The sequence below is a fragment of the Homalodisca vitripennis genome, chromosome 2 (genome assembly GCF_021130785.1).
Source record: "Homalodisca vitripennis isolate AUS2020 chromosome 2, UT_GWSS_2.1, whole genome shotgun sequence".
Classification (NCBI taxonomy): Eukaryota; Metazoa; Arthropoda; class Insecta; order Hemiptera; family Cicadellidae; genus Homalodisca; species Homalodisca vitripennis.
The window spans coordinates 35,510,773-35,538,485 of NC_060208.1; the positions used below are offsets into that span (position 1 = coordinate 35,510,773).

The window sequence follows — 27,713 nt, forward strand, 5'->3', positions numbered from 1 at the left end:
TAAATTTATAAAAATTTATTTTATTACATAAGTATGTACAAAAGTTTTATAGAAAAGACTATAAAGAACACTAAAAAATACTTGTGAATTTGATCACAATGTATATACAGAAGGAATTAATATTCATAATGTGTTTTGAAGAAAAATACTTAACATCTACTGAACACAAGGTCGATATGTCGAGGTTGAATCTGATTGTTTTCCCACAGTACCTCTTGTCTAGTTTTCGATGAAACCTCTTGAGCCAAACTGGGATGGAGCAACAAGTTGTTAATGATTGTTCATACAAACACAACTAACTGGTAATATCCCAGTGTTAATATTTCAAATATATATATATGTATATGTGAAGACCACATTAATGATAGAAGGAAGCAGTATGGATCAAATTCTGGGGTGTTACAGATTGGGTTACATGCAGACTTACTTTTGTTACAAAATCTACAATGAAATATTAAATCATAGAGTGAATGTAATTGATTGCACTTTACTTGTATATGTAACAACTAACTAATAACTAATAAGTATGGATTCTTCTTGATGAAACCAATTTATAATATAGCGCTTCAATTTTGTTAATCTACGTAAAATATAATTATAAAATCTTTCAAGGATCCTGTATAGGTATGCAGTACCAGTACTAAAAATAATGCATTATGAACAATAGCCAAAATTAACCCAAAGCAAACTAATTTATGATACCTAAAAATCAGCCAAAAAGAAAAACTAAAACATTACTTACGTTACGTAAGAAAAATATTGGAAAATGCCAATGAATAGATGTTTTACTTAAAAATCTAAAGTAGAAGATAGGTTATAAAATAAAAACTTTACTTGATTAAAAAAACAGAATATTGATGTCAAACCTTCATTTACTTTTATAAACAAACTCCCTCTCTGAGTACGCTGCTGCTGGCATACAAATACTAGTATATCATTCTTATACTGAGTCTCTGTGGGTAAACACTATGTGGATAAAAGAAGGTTTTAATCTTGAACTTATGAGGTAAGGTTTAAGGTCATTTATTTTTGTATTTGTTTAGACAGACTGAAAGCCTTTGTTTTTTCATAACAGTAAAGGAAATATTGACTAAATTAATGCATATTCTGCCCTTCCATTTAAGTACGTTTATGTTGTTTTATTAACATAAAAATTTTGGAGTTAATTTCTATTCGATTGTCATTTAAAATTTTTAGAACATTACTACTTATAGTACTGACATACACATACTTCAAATTAGTTACTAATGAATCTGTTATGTACAATTGTTTTTTATTAAGTGAAAAAAAAATAATTAGAAGAAAATATAAGTTTGTTTCATTTTGTAAACATTATGATGAGATTTGCTGCCTTCTCAGTTTATTTCTTTTAAGGTTTATTAATATAGATATTGGCTTTAATTAGTAGCAAAATAAGTATGCAATTTTCTCCCAATTTACAAAACTCTAATTTTACATGATTCATTTTACCCTACATCAAAATTTCCATAGAATTGACTCTGTTATTAGTAATAAACTTACTGTAAAATCACACATTTCGGTTTCTTTGGTTTTTGTTATTTAACAAAAAAATATTTGTATAGCAAAATAATTTATCTAAAGCTAAGTATTTAATAATACTGTACCTATAAAGATTTTCCTAGTTTTAAGTAAATGCTCAGTTTGTTTTTTATGTACAATTTCAAAACAAATAAACAGTGTGATGTAAAGAAACTCATATCAGAAGACCTACAAGAACTTGGACCAATGTTATAATAAATAAAACTTTTTTAACACAAAAATTTTACTAAGTCCTTTAAGATAAGAACCCTGTTTCTTCCGCACAACATCAGTCTATAAGGGTTCTTCTGCTAGTGATTATCACAGAATAGTGTGTGCGTAGACACGGCATCATTGCATATATGTACAATCAATCCGGTGGAAGATGGCTTTATTCACGTGATGGTGTTGCTGAGGTCAGGCAGCCGCAATGCGAGCAGCTGTCGGTGCAAACGCTGACGACAGAACAGGTAGAAGTCGATCTCTCTTGTGAAGTTGCGTCTCACCATATCCTTTACCTCTTCACTGACCGGGGGCTTGAACGTGTTCCGATTTATCTTCCTGAAGTTCTCCAGTTCTTCTGAAAAAGTGGGTGATTGATTGAAACAAACAATAAATCGCTAACTTACTAAAATTTCTAAATATATTTCGAGATGGCAAGTAAGAGTGTCTGATTAAACAACAGTTAGAGGCCATGAGCTCACTGGCGTTACATAGAAGGAAGGAATTAATATGAGGGAAGGTCTGAGATTCCCCAATTATAATTAACTCTAAATGACTATAGGTTATATAAAGACATCTCAACATCTAGATAAGAGTGTCTGATTAGACCATAGTTAGAAGCTATGAGCTTAAAGGCTGGTATTCGACAGTGCGAGGCTGCTCGCTGCCAAGTGCCTCGTGCCATCTGCCTCAGGGTGAGCTCTTCAGCTAGCAGCTAGTTTGTAACCACGAATGCTCACTGCGAGCACGCAAACAACCGCATTCGTAGTGAAGACAGTCGGGGACAATATGTTTTTTTCTATAAATGCGCTAGTGTCTGCCGCTGCTTTTATTGTGATGGCGACGATTATTAGGAAAAAAACGTCGTAAACCCTTTGGTGGGTCAAAAAGATTTATCGAAATCGGTTCGAATATGGGAACAGACTCCTAGAAGACGTGAGGTTCGAAGAAGACGTGCCAAATTTCTTGCGAATGTCCAAGCAAGATTTTGAACATTTAATTACATTGATAGAGCCTGCCGTGAAGAAACGTGACATGTACATGCGAAGTGCTATTACCACCAAGGAAAGATTAGCTGTTACTCTGAGATTTTTAGTTACTGGAGACTCATTTACAAGATTGCAATACCTCTTTCGTATATCCAAACAACGAATATCTGTGATTATTCCAGAAGTATGTGATCCATACATACAAACATACCTGATCCTGTAACTTGACTTTTCTTTTCCCTTGACCTTTCACGTCGGTAAGACCCCAACAGAGACGTCATCTTCTTTTTCAGATCTTTCACCGAAACATTCATTGACTGCGATATTTCGCGCCACAAGTCTTCTCTCTTGTTTTTATTATAATATTCAGGGTGTTTCGAGTCCTACAGTAAACGTTTGTCGATAATTTCATGATTATCCATGATGACAGTGTGGAAGTTTGTTGGTTTGCAGTGCAGAATTGTGTCTTGTATGGTGCGAGGCAGACAGCGCAAGTATCCACTTGACGCACAGCTCGGAGCGAGGCACCTTTGAGCACTGCTCTAAAACCGACAAGCACACGGCTCACCTCACATTGTGACGGGAACGCCTCATAGCGAGCAACCCCGGTATCCACAGTCTGAGGCAAAGCCGAGCATTCGCCACGAGGCATTGGCAGCGAGCAGCCTCGCACTGTCGATACCGGCCTTAATGGTGCTACATAGAAGTAAAGGAATTGGATATGAGGGAAGGTCTGAGATTCTCCAATTATAATTGACTCTAAATGACTACAGGGGTGTATAAAGACATCTTATTATCTAAATAAGGTGTCTGGTCAATTTCATCATATAAGATTACAGTATTTTTTGTTCTCAATAATACAGAGCTAAGGAACCTATACTGTACATGAATCTAGAAGGTCTTCTGCACTGCCTCCAGTGTGGCGGGATATTTAGAATCTGTAAGGGTAGGGAATGAATGCTGCCTTCACCCAAGGCCCCAGGGTGAAGATGCGATACCAGACACTACATCAGCCATACCACCGTGGAAGAAGGAAAGGCTTGCTCTGTTCCAGCTTCAGGGGTCAAATTGAGCAGAGGAAGTGCTTCTCCCATGTTTAGGCTTGCTAAAGCCTTGGACACTAGGGAGCTGCACACACTCCAACCTTCACCTTCCACACTAAACTAGAGTTATCAATCAGGTTAATCTTTTACCCCCAATATATTGACATTTGTTATTTGTTATGTGCTGCTCCTGGTCATCAATTGGGTTATACAGATGCAAGTGACCTCAGAGAACTTCAAGATTTCCACATACTGAGTCTGAGGCATGCAAATATTTCAAACTTTCTTGGTTATTTGTTATAAAATGTTCTTTATGTCTAATACAAATTCAAATAAGGTAACCATTAATACTATCAATCCATTTTCATTGAGCAGCTTATAAAACAAAATATATTTAATTTTATTTGAATGCCGATTGCAAAGATAAATTCTCTACAATATAAAATATTATTAAAAAAGTGTGATTGCTTTCAGGTAGAATTCTTGGAAATTCAGGTTTATGGCTTTTGTGTTGTATTTTAAGTAAATTATAATAAAAGTTAAACAGAGATAACAGAATCAAAAAAATTTTTAAATGCATGCCTTAAATACATTTTTAGACATTTTGGAGTTTAAAATTTACTTTCATAGGTGAAAATTAAATATTAGTAAACAATTTGGAGAGGGATCATGATCCCTTTGCCTTCCCTCTAAATCCGCCACTGTCAGCTAAAAATTGATTAGTTTATAATTACATGCTGAGCTACAGTTTGAGTTCCTAAACCAAAGAATTCAATAAACAAGAATATCAATTGGTAATGACATTTATTCACTACAACTTCGCAACACAACACAACATTACAAAAGATTGAATCGCAAGAAATGCCAACATATGCTTAGCTGTTCAACAATCTGCAGCTGTGCAACAATGCTCAGCTGTTTGTATGAGCTATCTCGATTCTGTCAACATACGCTCAGCTGTTCAACAATGCTCAGCTGTTTATATTAAACATTAAAACACCAAGATTGGGATGTAATCCTAATAATAAAAACCTAGTCAAGTTTAAATTGACTAGGGGCTGAGAGCCAAATTACATTGTATAAGCTCACAGTGTAGTTTTTCATAAAATCAATCAAGTAATTTCCCCAAAGAAGAAAACAGAGTTGCAGCATCAACGACCATAGGAAAACTAATTATTTGGTTGAAAACAGTGAATTTCAGTCTCTTTATTTTGTTGTCTGTTGGTGATATGACTGATAAAAATTATCAGAGGAAAAAATTATAATTAGATATTTTTACCCTTTCTATACCTTCCCATTTCAAATTGCCCTCCTCTCCCAAAAATTCTAGTGTGGCTCTGGCTCTTAGCTCCTAGACTAAAAGAAACAGAAGATATTGTGGGTTATAACAGATTTTTAAAGGTTAAGTGGTAGGGACGATATGCTTTGTTAATTCTAACTTTGCGTCATAAATAAAGTCATTTATCTTTACAACTGTTATGCGGAACATGCTCTATCTTCATAGAAGGTAAATAATGTTGAATGTACGTTGGTGTGACTTTTCCTGGAAACGAGAACATATTTGACTCATAAATATATCCTTCTTTCCAAAACACAAGATAATGTCATAAAATGCAGAAAGCCATGCCTTGTAGACTTATTATTCTAGTATTCTCTTACAATATCTCTTATAATAGAGATGTAAATATCTTGATTCTTGATTCATTACAAGTCTGAGAGACTGGTATGCCTCACTATATATCTTAAGGTGAAGTTTGAATGAAGGATATGATAAATGATTGTAAAATGTATGATATCTTGATTTTAGCTGAGATAAACTGTTTCTCAGTAAGTTTAATTATTAATTCTTGATCAAGAATAATGAGGAATTAACTGTAACATAGAGATTCATTAAATTTCATATAGAGTCTGAACCAAGAGAATTCTGATTTTGGCTATGTTTGTTGCAGGTAGCTGAAATCCTGTTTCCAAATTCCATCCTTCCATCTTCCAGATAAGACCTGGATATCTCATTTCCGAGGTTCAATCATTGAAGAGACTATATGAATATAAGAATATGCAGATTGATATATTCTAACCCAAATTTGTCCTCTAAATTTGTCTCTGTGAAGGGACCTTGATATCAGGTAAATTTCAAACCTAGATTAAACATTCCATAGAGCTAAAGCTCCAAATTGTATGTAAATACAATCTGAAGCTACAAATTAGCATTAAAGATGCATGTTGTAAAGCATTTTAAAGATGTAATTTTTTGAAGAGAGATGTATTAATCTCAAAAGGAGGTAAACAGGGTGTAATTGTGTTTCTGAACCCCTGAAATGGCTGCACAAAACAAGTTATTTGCCTCTTTAGGCTAAGAGTACGTTTGATTCAAAATTATTCTATACTTATTTTTAGTTTTATGGCTACAAAATACAATGATGAATTCAGTGCCGGATTTACCACTAAGCCGACTAGGCCTTGGACCACGGACTTAGAAGGGCCGTACTAGGTGTCACATTTATATTATAAAAAATGTATATACTGTTATATAGCCTATACTAAAGAATCAAGAATCAAAGCTTTATTGCCGTTACTACAATACACAGCATGGCATCGTCAAATTTGTTCACAGCATGAATACTTATTTGATAACACAGCCTTCATTATTGTTGAATACATTCTACAAACTCATCAACACTGTATACAGCTAGATTGACTAGAAAGTTTTTCATATAATTCTTAAAACTAACTAGGTTTAAACTTTTTACATTATCTGGCAGTAGGTTATATAATTTTATACCTAATTCTACATAGCTGTTTTTAGTTGTCTGATAATTACAATGGTTGGTTCTGAGATGTAAACAATTTCTAGTAGAATAGCTATGTATGGATCTATTGTTAGGAATTTCATTTGATCTATATTGTATATAATTTGAAACATTAAGAACATACAAAGAAGGAACGGTCAGAATCTTGAGTTTTTTGAACAAAGGTTTACAATATGTTCTACTGTTCACATTACAAATAATCCTAATAGCTCTCTTCTGCAATATTAGTAATCTCTTAGTGTTACAATCATTCCCCCAGACAACTAAAACTATAGAACTGTTTACTAAACAAAAGTGATACACAGAACTTGAGGTATAAAGTTTTAAACTATAAAATTTGAATATTTCATTACATCAAACAGTTACATACAACCGTATTAATCTCAACTACTGATATAAAATGTCCATAAATTAAAATAAAGAGGAAATAATATACATTTGTTTTTAAGTACAAATTCTATTTTCTTAATATATTTATATAAAAGTGTTCAAAAAGTAACCTTTTTTATTGTACAAGTTGTATTTTAAGTCTATGTAATAATCTGTCATCACAAATAAATTATCTCAGCATAGTTTTAAATTCAGATACCACAAGGGAAAGAGGGGGCCGCACAAAAATCTTGACTTAGGGACTCAAAATCTGTCAATCCGGCACTAGATGAATTGTACAATGTACATGTGTTAAAAAGGTTAAATGTTAAAATTTCACTTTCAAGATCATTCTTCTTCCAAGAAGCTGTGTCAGATAGAAGTATGCAGAATTATGTTCTTGGAAAGAAATTTCAAACACGGTAATGATTGTAAATAAGGGCTGAATAAGTAGTGTACACTACTTATCTTTTTCTAAATAAATGTTTATCTTGTAAATTAAACAATTACCTGTGTAGACTTGCTTGGCCCCAGCAAAGAAACGTGGAATGTAGTGTTCAAGCACTGTAAAGGTTGAGTTTAGGTCCTCCAACACTCCAACGACTGCGTAATGTCTCTCCACAGCTCTCTTGGCTCTCTGCAGCGCACCCTCAGTATTAAATGGTCTGCAAAACCTCATCAGATTAAGTCCTCTAATAATATAACTAGATACCAATTAAGTTAACGTCCCTAATAAGAATTCATATTGATGTACAATCTTAATTGCATTGGAGAGTTCCTGCTATGAACGACGATAATGTAATGACTTTTGGCAGAGTTAAAGCTCTTGGAATCATGTTGTCCTTTCTTTATTCTTTACCCAAATCACTTGTTCTGCATTCACCATTAAACTTAAATTAGTTGAAACCGAGTAAACTGGAAAGAGTCATTGGATCAGGTATATTTTAGGACTGGTGGTAAAATAAGTCCATGCTAACAGAGCATACTCCAAACTCAAAACTACCACTCAAACTCACAACTACTAAACTCTAAACTTTCATTTTTGACTTCCACAATAAATCTCTGAATAGATTTGGTAATATCTAGATTTGTTAACTTTTAATTAGGTTTATTTAAAAGACGATAACAACCTGACAAGTTAATTTTTTTTAAGAAAAGACAAAATTACATGTTTACTAGCAAGATATTGCATATGTTTTTACAGAATTCATCAATCAAATAAAAATGTTTAACGATTAAATTGTTGTTTTGTCTTATTGTCTGATTAATAATATGATATACATATACTGTACATATTTTCGGCTGAGACCTTATGAGAAAATATTAACTTATTTAATTGGTACAAGAAATTGCTATCTTCAAATTTTTCTGGTGTCAACGACAGAAACATTGTTAACGCAAAATATTGTAATTTTGAGATGTTTCAGCTTTATTGCCCAATGCTAGAAACCGAATAATCTATTAACAATTTAAAACAAAGAGTCTCAGATTCAAATCCATTGATTATATAAATTCTAACAGTGAGACAGAAATACCTCAATATTATACTTGTATCAGCAATGTTTGAAATGTTGTCTACGTGACAGATAGTACAGAAAAGTTGTGTTTTACGACATTGTTACTTGAAATGCAAAAGTTTACCCTTACATAAAACATTACTAGCCTTATTGGCGCTTTTTTAACACATAGTAAAAACAATTATCGAGGGAGAGAGTCAGCGGTGGATGATGAAGAAGTGTGGTAAAAGAGAGGGAGGGGAGGGTGGCGTTAATTCAAAGGAAAGAATAGATAGGAACAAACAGGCATTGCCATTTTGATAATACCATAAAATTCTAGAAGGCAAGAACGTAGCCAGGAAAAAAATTTAGGGGGTCCAGACAACTGGTTTTTTCCGCAGTGGACAGAGAGTAATGCCCCATTTTGTTCCTTAAAAAGTTCTTGATCCGTTTCTTTGTTGAGAATGATCTTTCAGCAGCACATGTCGGTAATATTGAATTATTTAAATAATAATAATTGTTTACTAAAAAAGTAATTGAAAACATTTAAAATTTGGGAGGGTCCAGACCCTTAAACTCCCTCATTGGCTACATCTTTGCTAGAAGGAACGTCTACTACAGCCACACTTGTTTGATTTCATGGAATTTGAGAACAACACCACAAATCAAGGAAAATATTGTAAGATATTCAGGAAGGAAATAAGTTAGTAATTAAAATCAAATAAAAGTTCTAGATGTTTATTACAAAAATAAAAATTCATTCATAACTGTTAATAGCAATCCCTGATATATGATCACAGAAATAAAAAAAATTAGTTGAATTCATCGGAATTATGGAGCATTTTTTAATTTCAATGAAAAATAGTCAATGATGAAACATTTCTTTTAATTCCATACATTTGTGTCAAAATTGAATTCCCAAGGTTCATTTCGGTGAAAAAGAAATGCTAGTATTTTTAAATTAAACTTAATGGTATAATGTTCATTTACAGATGAACCGAATTCTACTTTAAATTTTACTAGTAGACATAATTTCAAATAACATAATTATGATATCTCATATACCAGACAGGTACCATTTTGTGTAAGAACAACATAATAAAACAACATCATGGTATTAGTTTTTTTATATTTTTTAATTTTATAGGCCACAAGATAGGAGTTAGTATTAAAACTTCAGAGCTCTCCATCTCTCCATTATGGAAAAAAGGCAAAATAATAAAAAAAACTTGTGTGAATTATGAGGGAGTTGATGTAAAAAATAACAAGTTGTCAGTGAGCCAAGAGAACAGCTTGCCCTTGTCAAGCACAACTATATATCAAGTATTTTATGAGCTTGTTCTGTCTTGTTTAAAAATGTCTTTTCAAAATAAATGTTGCCAATATGTACCAAAACTAACATAATATGTAACAACTGTTTTAAAGACTCCAGACTTGCCAACAAACCTTCCTACGCAAAATTTCGTTCCTCACTTACAAATCTGATCTAGTTGTTTAGGCATGCTATCTAGTAATCTTTCTATGATTAGAGGTGAGTGTTTTTATGATGTGATTGAAAGTAACATTCGATTTGATGCAAAATATGAAATAATGATAATTAACTGGGAAGGGATTGTTGGATTAATAATTTTAGATAGTTTTAGAACACACTTGATTTTATATATATATATATATATATATATATATATATATATATATATATATATATATATATATATATAAAGAAGATTACCAAAAGATTGAATCAGTGTTACTGAGAAATACTACAAAATTCACTGCCAGTTCTGGATATCCACATGGTTATATATCTGTGAGAACATTTGTATAACAACCACAACGTATCAAGTCATTCTGCTTATTCGATTAGAAACAGGCCAAAACTGACTCTTAGTTCTGGATATCCACATGGTTATATATCTGTCAGAACATTTGTATAACAACCACAACGTATCAAGTCATTCTGCTTATTCGATTAGAAACAGGCCAAAATTCAATCTTAGTTCTGGATATCCACATGGTTATATATCTGTCAGAACATTTGTATAACAACCACAGCGTATCAAGTCATTGTGCTTATTCGATTAGAAACAGGCCAAAATTCAATCTTAGTTCTGGATATCCACATGGTTATATATCTGTCAGAACATTTGTATAACAACCACAACGTATCAAGTCATTGTGCTTATTCGATTAGAAACAGGCCAAAATTCAATCTTAGTTCTGGATATCCACATGGTTATATATCTGTCAGAACATTTGTATAACAACCACAACGTATCAAGTCATTCTGCTTATTCGATTAGAAACAGGCCAAAATTCACTCTTAGTTCTGGATATCCACATGGTTATATATCTGTCAGAACATTTGTATAACAACCACAACGTATCAAGTCATTGTGCTTATTTGATTAGAAACAGGACAAAATTACATTTTGAAAAAACTACAACATTGTAAACACTAAAGGAATTTCGAAATTATTAAAACATTTTATTAGAGTAATGAAGTCGTGTCTCATCTGACTATAATCTTCACAAATGATTAATTAGTTTTATCTTATAGGTTTATCATCATTCGATTATTGATAGCTAGCCATATATCAACTAACATTAAGTTAAAGGTTATTTCACTAATAACCTCTATATGTGTGAACATTGTCATATTTTCGCTTGTTGATGGTTACAGTATGATAATAACTTGTCTGTAAATTTATTATTTTAAATCCTTTATTTTAGGTTGTGTTTGTTAAAGATCCTTACTCTAGTGTCAAACATTTACTACTTAATTCAAACAAAATGTTTTGCATCAAATAAGGTAAGATAATATATGAAGTTATAAGGTATTTTACCAAAATGGCTTTGAAAATGAAGTTCTTCTATTACATTATTGGCCTAAATTTAGACATATCAGAGTTACTTTAAACACATTATTACATGAATTGTTATTTTACATTCTAAAACTGGTGTAGCTAAATAAGTAATTAGTAAGTGGATCTACCTTTATTAATTATACTAATTTTTTAGTATAAGTATATTTAAATAGCTACAAAGATTGCTGTCACGTGTTACTATCAACCGTGTATGAATAAACATAATTGCTAAAATTGTTCCGTCACTGCCCATAGATGGTATCAGCAGTGCAGCCAACTCTTGCCAGCAGTCCAGGGCTCTGCCCAAAAACCCCTACTCAAATACAACTACTTGGCTGCCTCACTGTCATTGATGGAAAGGCTTTTGCCATCTGATTTACGTTGAAGTCTCAGTGCTACCTTGACACACCCCTGAAGACCACAATGAAAGCAATTATTTAAATGTTTTACTATTAACATTGTATTGACACTTTTTCATTTAATACAGTAGGCATAAGTTTGTTATATAAATATTATTTATAGTTTTAATGTTTCTTGTTTTTACTGGGGGGGGGGGGGAGGGAGTATATATCCCAGAGCTCTTGTGGACAAACTGTCACTGCATTCAATTGTATTTCTAGTTAGCATTTCTTTCATCTTATAAAACACCTAAATGACTAAGATAATTCAAATGTATAGAACTTTACGTAAGTAAATGGAAGGGAAGTATCCACCAAATTCACGAGGAAATTGAGAAATATAACAGATTTACAGGAAGATAGAACTAAGAGAAACAAGGAACGGAAATGGCAAATAAAAACAGAAAGAATATTTGTTAGGAGATCCAAGTATACAGACGTGCAAGCATCGCTGTGGCCACAGAAGAAGAGACTCTGCCTGCGATGATCTCCGATGCCTTCTCTGGTCTCTCCTTCCAGGTACTGACACTCTCTATCTCCTCTCAGTACACAGGTCTCGAAGTCCTGCAGTACACAAAAATGGCACTATTATGCTCAAACTGTGACATAAGTTATAATGAGCTACACAAAAATTACTTGAGGGTTTATCTTTTTTGAACTTTTATGTTAATTTATAAAATTTCAATGCTTGTGTTTAAAACTCTAGTATCATAGCGTATGCAGATTGTTTTAAAGGTTTATGAAATGAATTAAAAGTCTGGTTCACTTTACAAAAATAAGTAGTTACAATGATATTGAAACAGAAAGAAAGATAACTTTATAATAATTAAACAAATATTTATATAGCTTTTAATGTTTCTAAAGAAATGTTTCAATCACATCAACCATTATGTATATTAAAATTACAGATTACAATCTTAAGACGTTATAGTAAAGTTCTATTACTCAATTGTAAGAGGAAGAGAAGACTCCATAGTCCTAACTTTGCCACTTAGAAAGTCAAGTTTTACTTCATGAATTTATTTCATTTCAACACTTCTAATCAGTGAGATGAAATCGAAAGATTTCAGTTTATGAAAACAGTAACTGTAATAATCTCTGTAAACTATTGTCAAATTTAATAACATAAAAATAGAATCACACTAAAGGTGTTTCTTGCCAAAGTATATAAAACATTTTAACAACCAGTTTTTATTGTGACCTTGTAATACTAAAAATTAAATTGATTTTTCTGAAAAAAAAAAACAAAAAAAAAAAAAAAACATTATATTCGGGTATCAAACCATTTAAAGATATTTTAAACACACATACATACATAATAGAACAGTTAATTTTTTTTAAATTGTAAGTTTATTTTTTCGACACAAAGCTGAAACTAACCCAAATAAACATCCTGCTCTTACATAGTTTGTAACCAATATTTACAGTAACAGTATTCTCAAACCTGTTTAACTTTTAAAATAATGTTACATTTTGTATTAAAAACATGACATAAATTTTACATAAGCTCCTTAACTATGTTATTTATAAGTTAATGATTTCATTTGGAGAAAAACATTCTTACCTGTATGTAAAAAGTGGAAATTTGAAAGTGGTGTTAGCGTGACCCTTTTCAGTGTTAGAAAATATTTGTACTTGCTCTTGGTAAAAGGTTTAATTTTATGTAAATAATAATGATTTAAAATTTCACATTTTCGCATTATGTTTTAGCTAATCCAAATTTGTTTTTTTTTTAATAATTTTTTACAACTGAGGTTAAATAGTCATCACAACACTCATTTACCATTCATCAATATACTCACAAACATAAAAAACCATCACTTATTCTGTGTTATTTTATTGTAGTTGCCTTACATCTTATTATAGGGCAAAGTGAATTTCTATTTTAAATTTATCACCCAGAATCTCTCTTTTTTTCTGTAAATTATTCTATTTTTAAGCAATAACCACACGTGCTAAAAAGTATTTTTGTAATAATTATTCAATTGAAAAGAAACATGAATTAGGAAGAGTTATAAGTGTTTAGTTTTGTTTCAAGACAAAGGTCATTTTAATAATTTTGTTTTGTGTAATAATTGTATGTAGGTAAACAATTTGTACAATTTGGCTCTAGAAGATTTTATTTATAATTGGTCCTGTTTTAATTTTACAGCTCACCTGCAATTGAACACCACTTATTGTCTGCATATATTTATTTTTGTACACACTCATGACAGAACAGATTGTTTATTTAATTATATCATGGATGTCCCTGCAATTCATTGATAGTATGTGTAAGTTATTTATCAGTCGTGGCTGTTGAAATTGTTATATTTCACGTCATGTTAATACTTTTCAACAGTCTTGTTAAATTGCTGCAACTTTTTCATTTAATTCTTTACCTAATTTTATTAATTTACAAAAACCCCTAGCTTACTTTTTTCTATTTGTTTAAAGTAGAAGAGGTAACCTTTCTTTAAATTTAACAAATTTATTCTTGGGTGTATCTAAATAGCAGATACTGTATAGAAGTGGATAAAAACTCCACCTTTCCTTAAAAATCAATTTAAAAACAGTCTTATAGAATGAAAGTGAGAAACTATTGGTGAGTACCAAGAGACTGTAGGTGTTTTAGCATAAGTTACCTTCTTGAGCCACTGGGGATCAGGTAGAGGGATGTCAGGGAAGGCCTGTTTGCGCTCCACATAGTACCATGGCGCCCTCACATAGTAGTACCAGGAGATCACTCTCTCTACCGGGTCCCGCACAAGGTTTACATAGATGGGCTCTGGCAGGTTGTAACTGAAAATTCATCATTGTTACTACAGAAACACTGTACAGCACAACTAAAAAGGCTTCTGCAACCATAAGAGAAAAAAGATGGCAGCGAAGTATACGAAATAAGGAGCTCTCCATCTTTACTGTATCATCAACACAGTTGATGCCAGCAAATCAAAAACTCATAGAACCAACTTGCAGTATGCGAAACAAAACTGCTATCGATGTTAAAAACATAATCATAATGGGTTCCTTGTTTTCTTGTATTCCAGAAATGTTTTTTTAATTATTTTTAACAAAATTAATTTTAAGCTTGTGTTCTTTATTATAAGTTATTAATATTAAGTCATTAACTATTAAATAAAGTTTTCATAAGTTATACATCAAGTCCAAACAGAAAAGCAATATATTTTGTGTATAAAACATACATAATATACAAATCTGTTGAATAGTATTTTGTTTTGGGCAATAAAGATTCTTGAACGGAATAATGTGCTGCGTGTAGCGAAGAGCTGAACTAGTTACAAAATAACCGTCTAGGTAGCAGCACAATGCAGAAGAATGCCGCGTTCGCGCAGGAAAGAGATAAATATTAATTAATTACTGTATGGGACCAGTCTCGACTAAAACATATCTGTAAATCTTGTTGGGCTGTCTTTGTATTTCAGTACTTACTTGGGTTAGAATCAGCATTAGCCCCAGCCGATTGCTATAGTAAAACGACTTTGAGTTTCTCCCCAACAATGTTTAAAAAAACTTCATGCAGTTGTACGCCCTTATTTTAACCATACAGGTTAATGCCCCACTTTATACATAAATAAAATACAATCCAAAAGCTCTTTATAAGTTATTTAGATCAAATCTCAAACCTTGTAGTACTTCATCATTTAAATATTAAAAAAGTACACACTTTACAAAAAAGGCAATTGGGTGCATATTAATTATATCTTTAAAAAATGACACCCATAACGCTATGATCAAAAATAAGAGCGTAATACTGCATTAGGTTTAACATTATCCTTATAGGTTAAAAATCAAGGTCATTCTACTATAGCCGCTTACTTCTATGACTGCCATATTGTGGAACAACCTTTTAGTATTCTTGTAATGGTATTATTAATTGAACTGTAACATTTTAATTACTTTTTATAACGAAAAAATCAAAATAAACATTTCACTTCATGTTTGTTATAAATTGCAGTGCTACAAAAAGAGTATGTTATATGAGACATTAAAACTATAATAGGCTTACTATCTTTACCTAGTATCTAGTATAAGAACTTACCATACTAAGAAAAATATAATATATTATAAATTGTCCCCTAAGTAAGGCTTGATTTAATTTCCTCCTAGGAAATTCATCATCGGTACTCAATATTGACTCCACTTCATAACGTTCATATTGCGTTTACAATGTTGCAGAAACCTTAACGGTTTTATGGGATTCAGGCAACACAAATACTTCTTGCTCATTCCGAAAAATGTTCCTACTTGGGTTTTCAACTCAATAACTGGCCTAACAGCATTTCCACGGTTGGTTATACACAAAAATGAAGTTTTAATTGCACTGAATTAGCTATCTAGTATAGTATTTGTGTCCCCAACGAATGAATAGTTTAGACTAGTATTAATTGCTATAAAAAATCCATTTTTACTCAGTGTAAAGTAATACCCCGTCGCGTTAATGTTCGAGAAATTGAGTTACACCTTTATTGGCTGAGCTTTAGTGAAGCCAATCTCTCGTGGGACGGGTTAAATTTCATTTCTGTAGGCCTATGTTTATCTGTCTGTCCGCACGATATATCGAAAACGAACTGACCTATAATAAGCTTCATTTTATACAGGCAATACTAAATTCGACGATGGTGCATGTCACTCCATAGGATTTGGTTGAGCGTTTTAGCGGATATTTCTACACGCTTCTTATGGGTTGTCATAATAGAGAAAATAGCAAAATAAAGAAATTTGTAAACAAACTCAATACACACATAAGAGACTCAAGCATATGACATGTTAGCACATGTAGCCTAACTATCTCAACATATACATCATTTTATAGTGGCTTGGTATATAGGATTTTATTGTTTTATATGGTAAAGAACAGTTTGCATTTCGAAAACAGATTGTCAACTATTGCAGTCATCCAAGTAATCGACATCGTGATGGAGGGTCTTGAAAAGCGACAAGAGTGCCTTCGCTTGGCTTATTTCATGACTTGTCAAAGCCGTTCGAATGTGTGGCTGTAGCCAAGGGCGTAGCCAGCGTGATGGTCCAAGGAGACCCCCCCAAATTTTCATATTTTTAAATTACTTTTTTTGTAAACGATTATTATTATTTAAATAATTCAGTATTAATGACATGTACTGCTGGAAGATCGTTCTCAACAAAAAACGGGCCAAGAACTTTTTAAAGAACAAAATGGGACCTTGCTCTCTGTCCGCTACGGGAAAATATCAGTTGTGGACCCCTTCTTCTCCAAAACATATTTTCCTGGCTACGTTCATGGCTGGATTGTACTTGCCATCTCAGATATTTACTATCAGACCCTCAAGAATTTTATTATCTTGCGTGATTGGCACTATCGCGATAGAAGTTTTTCTTTCGTCGCCATCAGTGTGGGGCAGAAAAGCAGATGCTGCCGCATACCGCTCTGATGGCTGGAGGCATTAGTAGATAAGATAATAAGGGAACGATTATCCGACCCCATTCTCTTACAAAAGGTAAATTATACTTCCGCAGAATATAAAACCTCATTAAGTGAGATAGATTCACATATAACGTATTACAAAGTTTGTTGTGGGTTAACTATAATAATAGACCCAAAAATATTAAATTTCTTCACAAGGAATTACAGTAATTAAGGAAATGTATACAAGCTTGTAATCAGGCTGAAATAAATACTGTTGCAGATAAAAATTGGCATTTTTTATAGTACGTACAAAGGTCAAAGCTTCAGTGAGTGACAATTGTTTAGCCATATGTTACGAAAGGAAAATATAGTTTTTAATTTAATATAAATTTTAAAATGTTATGTTTTATTAGATGTTATCTTAAGCAATCATTTTTGTATTAATTTTTTTAACATTTGACTCTCTTTAGTAATTTCTCATGAACATGTACTGTACTGTTAAAACGTTATAACCTTTTTGTTAATAGTTTTTATTTGAGCCTGATTATAAAACGCCCTAAAATTAAGCTTAAAATTCCTACCCCTCCCCGTGAAACAATCAAAATCGTTTTTTTTTTCTATTTTTCCTGTATACAGAAATGGTATCTGAAAAGGCTGAGCCCAAAAGTTTCTTGAAAATATATTCCCTTTGGTGGATTACAAAACCTAACTTGAAGATCGATTAGCAGAATAAACAAGATCATAAACAAATATATGTGTTCCTGATAACTATGATCAGTATCTATTCTATCTTTGAAATACACAAAATATTGTGCTTAACATTATCTTTACTTAATGCATTCACTTAGTTTCTTCTTATATGTAATACGCTTACATTGTCCTTTAAATAATAGTTAGTATTGTGTAAGTGACACCATTGCCTCACCAGTATTCTCATTATTATACGATAAATCACATCAAGACTAAACTATCTTACGATATTGATGAACAAACTGACTGTGTGAAGTTGATGAAGCAGATGTGTTTGACGTAGACGGAGGGCGTGGAGTACTGGTCGATCATGGTTGCCAAGCCGAGCTGGAAAACACAGAACAATCATTATTACATTATCGATGGGTTTAGACTGTTAACGAAAGCACTATATTTATTTGAGTTCCTTGGTTATCCTTTGTATAAATTTGTAAACAATCTCAGTACAATCATATGAGATTTGAAGATGTGAATTCTTTATTTATGAAACAACACGAAAAAATAGAGGGAAATTCAATGACGAGATTTTCATTTCAGTACACTCTTGCGTTATAGATCCCTCCCTTATAATTTGAAAACCTTCTATAAATATTGCATTTTGGTAAGGAGAAATACCGGAAGATTAGAGAGGGAGTTTTGTTGATAATATTTAACATTTGGTACAGTGTAAGTAGTGCTTTACATTTTAGCTCCAGTTGAGTTTAGCTCCAGATCACCTTCTTCTTACGTGCAGCATCAGTAATCTAATGCTGTTGCAGACTTTCTCTCCTGAAATTTGAAGTCATGTTCGTCTGAAGGGATCAAAAAAACAGTCGGCGACAAAGCACGAAGAAGCTCAAAACGAAACCCCCCGCATCGTTTCGACACCAGAGACACGCAGACTATAAATATGAGTGCAATCTAGGTGAAGAGGTATTCTCATTATCTCGTCAGGTACACAATTGAGTGCACTACGATGACGATCCCAAAGAGTTAAACTTCGCATTGAATCGACCCTTCCCACCATAGCTGCGTCATGTGTAGCGTAACATACTGCTGCTCTCAAAAGCAGGCTACACTTAAATGTTAAGGATGTTGTAAATCACACTAAAAGCTACAAAAGGTGTTATGTAGGTTTCCTATACTCCAGCATTAGCAATAATCTCCAAGACTTCAGATGTATAACGGCTTTCACCTGTCGCATCCTCTCGGCTTTCTCCCATTTATTCCAGACTCCGTCCTCTCCCAGGAGCAATTTGCAGTTCTGCATCATCACCGATAAAATTTGTGTCAACAAGGCGAGTTTGTGCTGAGCTTTCTTATATCCTAGGCTCTTCTATGCTTGTAATTGCCACTTTCGTGACTATACGGATGTGTTTTTCAAGAGGAAATTGAAGTACAGAAATATCATGAGCAACTATACACACTAACCATATTCCTGTAGGTGTCAATAGTCGAGTGACAAAATGTTACTTGAAAATATACATGATATGGAATACTTTACCGGATAAGTGGAGGGGGGGGAGTTAGTTAGGATCTTTTTGAAGTTTGAATATACAGATGAACAAGTCAATGTCAGTTATGCCAGTCAATAACCTTTTTCAAATGAATAACTTTCACTTTCCATACAACGATAGCCTGAGAATGGCATGATCTTTAAAACAGAGTTAAAATTATAATACATATGCAGGCCTAATATTTCATATACTGTATTTCAAAATTTGAAAAATTTGTAATATCTACTACACATACTATGTCATTTGTTTATAGACATTTGCAACTTTAATATAAAAACCAGCCCTACATTTAGCTCTTTATTCCCAAATAAGATTAGGATGCTTGTAAATAATTTTTACCCAGTTTTTAATTTAAATACTGGAAATATTAATGAAATATCTAAAGCTCCAGCTTAATATTCGCAATAAAGAAAAACGTTGAAAATGTTCCATTAGTATTTTAATACTAAATGTGTGAAAATGTTCCAATTATGGCACTACGTATTACTGTATTGCATTATAGCGTAGGATGTAATTATCTCGTCCGGAACTAGATTGATGACCATAGTAGAGACTGAAATTCTCAAAATATGTCTAGAAAACATATTTAGGGTTTCACCAACTTAAGCAATAACGTGGCTAACGGGTTTGTTGGATGGGATGGATTCAAATACCAAATACAGGGGATTGCAAGAAAATATGGAATATCCTTAACTTACTAAAAGGTTTACAAGACATGTATTTAGATTTCAGTGTTTGAAATGAAATGAAATGAAAAATGTCTTTATTAGAGGCGAAGTTAGTACTATAAAGTCCTCTCTACCACTTAATCTCGTAAAAAATTAAAGTAACTGATATATGTATTACTAAAAATAAATCTATTTATTTTTACATTATACATTAAAAGAATCTTAGCTTTAAAAAACAAACATCTATAATTAATGTAACTTTATACGTATTTACCATACTATAATAAGACATACACGCATTCATTCAACTTGCATTCAGTTGCCGTAAGTACCACATTCCAAAGCCGCCAACCGCTATAACCCCTGGCCCCCAGCATCAAGGAAGGCCCTGACCTCCGCCCCAAAGCGAGCACGCTTATCAATGGCTCTGATGTTTATAGGTAAAACATTCCACAATCGACAGACAGAAACTGTAAACGACTTACTAAAGGTAGTTGTTCGATGAATTGAGATAGATAATGAGGATTGTAGTTCGTTCACTTATTTCAGACATAAATTGAAAGTTGGTTGAAAGATAACTGGGTCAATGTGTAATTAAAAGAGCGTGCAACAGTATGAGTGAGTGATGGTCTCGAATATCTTGTAATTTTAAGATAGATAATTATTGTCTGAAATAGGACGTTACGTGATCATCACGTCTGAGATTGAAAATGAACCTAATGCAAAAGTTCTGAGCACGCTGTAGTCCATTTGAAAGCTCCACAGTCATGTCATTAATGACTATGTCACAGTAGTTGAAGTGAGGCAGTACAAGAGTCTTTATCAGCTTTATGTTAACTTGCTCTGGTAGATGTGAAGCCAGCCGCTTGAGACTGTGAACACCGGCAAAGACCCTATTACATATCAAATATGTAATAGCCTGTTCAGTCTATCTTAAGTGTTTGTCAATAATAAGTCCTAGATTTTTTACTTTCTCAGAGTATCTAGCTCTAGTTGTATTTGCTTATTATACAACTGAGACAAATCTAATTGACATATTCAAGGGTATAATATCCTGATGAACCTCGTCTACGCCTCAGTTTGTTACTGCACTCACCTGCTCTGCCGGGGCTAAGCGGATGGTCTCCACCCTCTGGATGCGGTCACGGTGGAAGGCAAAGTTGTTCCTGATCGATAGATGTCTCAGGAGCTCCATGAACGTCTGACTGCCCACCTTAGGTACCCGGTTGAAGAACACGAGCTGACGCCTAGCCTTCGCTGTGTTGTTGAGCGCCGCGGCGTCCAGGTTATCTATCTGTGAAACACGACGTAGTGATAACAGCAGAAGACTTCCACAGCTTCTAGTGAACAGCAAAACCAATCAGTTTATTGGTTTAAGCTACATCTATGTAGAATCAGTGTAATGCCAAAAAACTAACAGTAGTTATTTCTGATCACGGGACATGGTCACCTGAGGAAGCATTTTCACAGAGTAGGAATCCTTCAGGAGGATCAGCTCTGTAGAATGTGTGATGAGCAGGTAGAAACTGCCGAACACTTACTCTTTGATTGTCCTACAATAGCAAGGGAGCGGTATGCCATCTTTGTCAGTTTGGACGAGTGTGGTGAATTTCCCCAGGAGGACCTGATAGGTTATTTTCGGCCGTTTGTGGAACTGCTGAAATCATAGACTGGTAGGCCCCATGGCGTGCTTCCGGGGTGCACAAAAGGCCCTTGAGGATTGAGTGCATGGCAGAAGGCCGCCCCATAGAATAAGAAGAAGAATAACAGTAGTTATTACTCTATTTAATTTAGTCTACAGATTGTTTTTTAATTACTGATAACCCCAAGATCAATCACAGCAGTTTTTACATGAATAATTCATCTAAAAATATTAAAATTCATGTTTATTCAATCAATACCTGGTATGCAGCCATGTTTATTTATTGTTGTAAAGTACTATTTTAAAATATATGTCTAATAAGAAAAATCGAAATTTTTACATATACGAAACAATTCTACGTACACACTATGGTAATATAGTTAACGTTATATTGTCATTCATTATTTATAATCACTTTAAACTGGACTTGATTACGACATAATTAATGAACTCTATATCCTAAATTGACCTAAATCACAATTTTACATCACACAGGAAGATTTTTTATGTGAATTCGTGGAAATCGCCATATCCAAGGAAGTACTGAACTTGATTTTCCATAAAATATAGAACTCAGTAGAAATAGCTCCTAATAATACATTTTTAATCAGTCTTAATACATACTAGAAGTAGATTTTAATGAATTAATAGAGTCTCTAGATATAAATTTAGAAGTAATACAACACAGAATTATGATAATATATTGTAACTTATTATTCAGGCGCTTTACTTCTGTATCTGCAGTCTGCAGTACATTTGTAATGTTAAATTGCATCCTCAAATTTGAGAAGGCTGGAAGGCGTATTAGAAAATGAGTAAAACATATATCCCAATTTATTGATTGGTCAAAAAATCTTGATTTATCTTATTTAAAATGGTTTATTTCTTTTTACACATCAAATATAAAATATATTTTCTATATTTATATACAACAACAAAATTTCTGACAGTTTAAACGGTTCGGTGCTTTCAATTTAAATATGTAAAGTGATGAAAAGAATATGTGAATTGTATTTATTTTTTGTTTATATATGTATTCTGATTACTTGCTTAAATTTCTCCGAAGAGTATAACGCTGTCCTACATAACCATACTTGCCAAAAAAATGTACTACCGCTTAAAATAATATTTGAAATACGTTAAGATAGCTGAAATTTGAAAAGCCATCTTAATAAAAACGCATGTTTAAAAAATAAATATTTTAATTGTGTGTGGCTTACCTTTAAAATTAAATTTTATTGTGAAACAGCGATCAATTACACTCCTCTGACATTTTCAACCTTAATAAAATTACCCAATTCGGGGCCAAACAATCATTGGTGTTTTTTTTACCTTCAAGCAATTTTCTTACTAAAACGATGTTTACTGAGTACTTAAAAAAAACTGTTTTCAGTTTAGAAAATTAAAAACATTATTAGTGTTATTCCTATCAGGAATATTAGGTGTTGCACTTCACCAGTACTTATTTTGAAATAACTTAAGTTCTCTCGTTACGTGATTGTGATATAGTATTGGAAATCTATAATATTATGTAAAACATCTAATAGTGTCTCTAAGTGTGTCTTTATTACTCAATCACTTAAAACTAGTGGGACGATTATACTTAAAATTTTACATGCACATTTTTAGGGTTTCTGGTTAACATATAGACTTATTTCTACTTCGAAAATCACTCTGGGCTGAGCCCCACTGGTCTTGCAAACATCCTTAAAACTCCAATATCCATTATATTTACGGATTCGGTTTAAACATGTATTTATGGTACATGTGTTATATGTCAAGTCAAGAATACTGTAATAATTTTTAGACATTTAAGCAGTTATAGTAAATGTACGTAATCTGTCAAAGTCAGTTACGCTGTACAAACGTAATTTACGTAGCAGATGCTTTAACTTTGTCTGGGGATGTTTTATTGATATTTTAACTGCAGTAAAAATGCCATAATTTGTTACACATAAAAGACTTAAGTCTTCCTTTAGAACTCAGGGTTTCTCCACAATGGCCTAAAATAGTTCAATCGTTACTGAAATCGGAGTTATTCAATAAACATATTATGGAAAATATTGGATAGAAATTAGAGTTTTACTCTCTTACTTCAAGTCCCATCTTGAACTTGAAATTCAAATGGATCAAGAGATTAGAGTAGCTTTTACTGACTATAAAATTTATCTCAGGATTGTTGGAATCCCATTTAAAAATAATATGCTCATTGTGTCCCTGTTTTTCCAAAATGAAATTGCGTGTGATTCGCGGGTAACTGCTAGTAAAATTATAATAGTACAAACAATAGCACGCTGTTTACGTTGGTGGCTCAAATTCTTCAAAATATCCTCTACTTCTTGGCCCAGCGTACTTGGCTGAAAGATGAACTTGTCAAAGTCTGACAGCACTTGTTTTAGGCTAAAGTGGAATAGGAGGTTCCGTTATGCGGTAGTTATTTATCTATCCATGTGTACACTGGCATGGTATAGGCGAAACATTACTTCCGGCCCAGTGTACTTGGCTGAAAGTAGAACTTGTCAAAGTCTGACAGCACTTGTTTTTAGGCTAAAGTGGAATAGGAGGTTCCGTTAGGCGGTAGTTATTTATCTATCCATGTGTACACTGGCATGGTATAGGCGAACATTACTTCCGGCCCAGCGTACTTTTCTGAAAGTAGAACTTGTCAAAGTCTGACAGCACTTGTTTTATGCTAAAGTGGAATAGGATTTCCGTTAGGCGGTAGTTATTTATCTATCGATCTGTACACTGGCATGGTATAGGCGAACATTACTTCCGGCCCAGCGTACTTGGCTGAAAGTTGAACTTGTCAAAGTCTGACAGCACTTGTTTTATGCTAAAGTGGAATAGGAAATTCCGTTAGGCGGTAGTTATTTATCTATCGATCTGTACACTGGCATGGTATAGGCGAACATTACTTCCGGCCCAGCGTACTTGGCTGAAAGTTGAACTTGTCAAAGTCTGACAGCACTTGTTTTATGCTAAAGTGGAATAGGAAATTCCGTTAGGCGGTAGTTATTTATCTATCGATCTGTACACTGGCATGGTATAGGCGAACATTACTTCCGGCCCAGTGTACTTGGCTGAAAGTAGAACTTGTCAAAGTCTGACAGCACTTGTTTTAGGCTAAAGTGGAATAGGAGGTTCCGTTAGGCGGTAGTTATTTATCTATCCATCTGTACACTGGCATGGTATAGGCGAACATTGATTCTTACTGCACCGAGTAGATCTCTAAGGCTCTGGTAGTTACAGTCATCGGTAATTCTCGCCAGCGGATCGCAACAATGGGCGATTTCCTCCTGAAATGACTCTGAAAGAAATTGAACGAGTCCCCGAGCCGCTATTAGATCTATGCACTGAGCGAACGCCTTCCAGAACGCAATAAAATTTAACAACCCGTTTCACCTCGAGAAAGCGGAGAAGATCAAGACCAAGGTTGTACACAATACAGTTTCAGCCCAGCCCTCCCTCCCATCATAACCGACCTTGTCTGCACGGCACGGTGGCGTCAAGTATAGACCAGAATGTGGCACTAAAACACATCAGCCGCCTACTTGAAAGAGAGGTTTGAAGAATTTTCAAAATGTTTTTTGATTTGTTCCATACGAGATGTAGCATACTCGTATAAACTACACATAATTAGCTTAAACTAGATGTATATTTATTTAGCTATGGGATTCAATCTGTTTTATTACTATGACTTATAAAACTGAATTTTAATTCTCAACTGTCAAATAAAAACGTTGATAACAGTATTTTTTACTTTCGTTTAAGTACACGTAAGTACAAATATTTCAAAAATAAAAATATAACGTATAATTAATGCAGTTGCGTTATGTTTTATATCAATATTCATTTACAGATTTTTATATTTATCTTTGGCATAAGTGGTAGCTTCCAAAAAGTTTTTTGTATTTGAATATTCGTGTGAACGCCTGAATCAACAATGTCGTTTAGCACAAATTAACGTCATTGTATTATCATAGATATACTAAGGTAAGGACATAATGGCAATAATTGTTTACAATTTTACAAACAGTTTTATTACAACGTCTTCTAAAATTGAATTTGAGTTCTTAAGGTTCAAATGTTAATAATTGCGTTTTATGCTTCCGTTATTTGGCATTGTTTCCTAATAAAACAATGTTTACTGAGTACTTAAAAACTGTTTTCAGTTTTGAAAATTAAAACAAACTGAACTGCTGTTTATTAGTGTTATTCCTAAAAAATATAGCATTTCACCAGTACTTATTTTTAAATCATTTTTATTACAACGTTTTATAAACTGTTTTAGGCTAAAGTGTAATTATATATAAGTGTAAATGATGTACTAATTTTTAGTCATAGACAAATATTTCAACACTAAAAAGATAATGTAGAGATTAATGCAGTTGAATTATGTTTTAAATAAATAGTTCATTTACAGATTTTTATTTTTATCTTTGGCACTAGTGATAGCTTCCAAAATTTTTTTTCTTTGTATTTTAATACTCATGTGAACGCAGGAATCAACAACGTTGTTAGCACAAATTAACGTCATTGTATATCATAAATATAATAAAGTAAGTCATAATGGCAACAATTGTTTACAATTTTACCAGCAGGTTTATTACTATGCCTTCTAAAACTGAATTTGAATTCTAAAGTATCAAATAAAAACGTTAATAGCAGTATATTGAGCTTTCGTTTCGTATAATTTAAAAACGTATGAACCTTTACGCACAAAGGCAAATCTTTCAACATTAAAAAGATAACTTATAGATTAATGCAGTTGAATTATGTTTTAAATCAATAGTTCATTTACAGATTTTTTATTTTTATCTTTGACACTAGTGATAGCTTCCATAAATGTTTTTTCTTTGTATATGAATATTCGCGTGAACGCCGGAATCAACAATGTCGTTAGCACAATTAACGACTTACATAAACTAAGATAAGTCATAATGGCAGTAGTAATTGTTTACAATGTTACCAACAATTTTGTGTACTAACTCCTATTTGAGTGAGTTAGATTTTTGTAAGAGGAGCTACATGTATCTTTTGTACCTTCATTCTGCCCATCTGCATGGGCCTATGTGAGGGTCTTATCAAACAAAAATAGGTGAAAAGTTGATACAGTACAAGGTCAATAGTAGGTTTACTGATAAAAAAATGTTACGTTCACAGACAGGATTTGATCCTGCGTTATCTGTCCTCAGACTTACGCAGAAGTCATACGTATTAAAGTCCGGTCGCTGTACCGGATTAGTCCAATTGATTGGACTGTAATGGAATTTGTAAGAGATTTCGTTATCTCTGACATATTATTAAGTTATGATATAATAATTAATTGCAATTCTTGTAAATAAGTTGTAAATTGGCTTTTATTAAGTGCATGTTTTAGAGTTAGTGTGCATGGAATAGACACACAACACGGCTGTTATGATTTCTGACTTATGCGAGTCACGACGCTCTGGTATGTTTTGTTTACTTTCACCTAGATTGTAGTCATGCATTCGTTTAGTCATTCACCTGAAGAAGAGATCAGATTGCAGATCTCGAAACGTAGTGTTTATGACTGTATTCTATCACTGCAAATGTCCGGAAAATCCTGTTTCCTTCACAATAAAATTCTTATATTGTCAGAAACAAACTTCAAACTAAGAACTGATTGAAGTATTCTGAAAATATCTGTTAAGTTTATTAAATTTACTGAATAGGGTTATTAATTACCATACGAATTGTGTAACACAATAAAAGTTTTTCAGAGTATAATTTTAAAGTACAACATTATTATTCAGTAGAAGAGTTAAAATATTAATACAAACTTCAAAAATATGTCTTTGGCCCAAATTTATAAATACCAATATAACTCTAAGTCTATATCACAATCAATATGTTATCTCTTCCATCGTAAAAAAAACTTCAAGCAAAGGACCTTTCATCAGTTATGAAAAAAAAAAAAAACTAAATGGAATTTGTTGCTGAAGAAGTTTCTCCAAATGACAACTACAAGGGGATTTTCCTTATTGGCAAGTAATTACAGAGTACACCCAACC

General features: G+C 33.0%; 1 protein-coding gene across 2 annotated transcripts in view; it reads right to left on the reverse strand.

Annotated features, from left to right (window-relative positions):
• Positions 1–27,713, reverse strand: part of LOC124353797 (heparan sulfate 2-O-sulfotransferase pipe) — a 120,718-nt gene continuing 93,005 nt past the window's right edge. The window contains exons 4-9 of one of the 2 annotated variants that reach the window (XM_046803796.1): positions 21,130–21,327; positions 18,117–18,196; positions 14,358–14,514; positions 12,173–12,297; positions 7,483–7,637; positions 1–2,116 (exon numbers count right to left, since the gene is read on the reverse strand). In XM_046803796.1, coding sequence (XP_046659752.1) covers positions 1,935–2,116; positions 7,483–7,637; positions 12,173–12,297; positions 14,358–14,514; positions 18,117–18,196; positions 21,130–21,327 — 897 coding nt within the window. In that variant the 3' untranslated portion in view covers positions 1–1,934. Of the gene's footprint in view, positions 2,120–7,482; positions 7,638–12,172; positions 12,298–14,357; positions 14,515–18,116; positions 18,197–21,129; positions 21,328–27,713 lie in introns of both variants that reach the window. The other variant, XM_046803795.1, reaches the window with a different exon arrangement.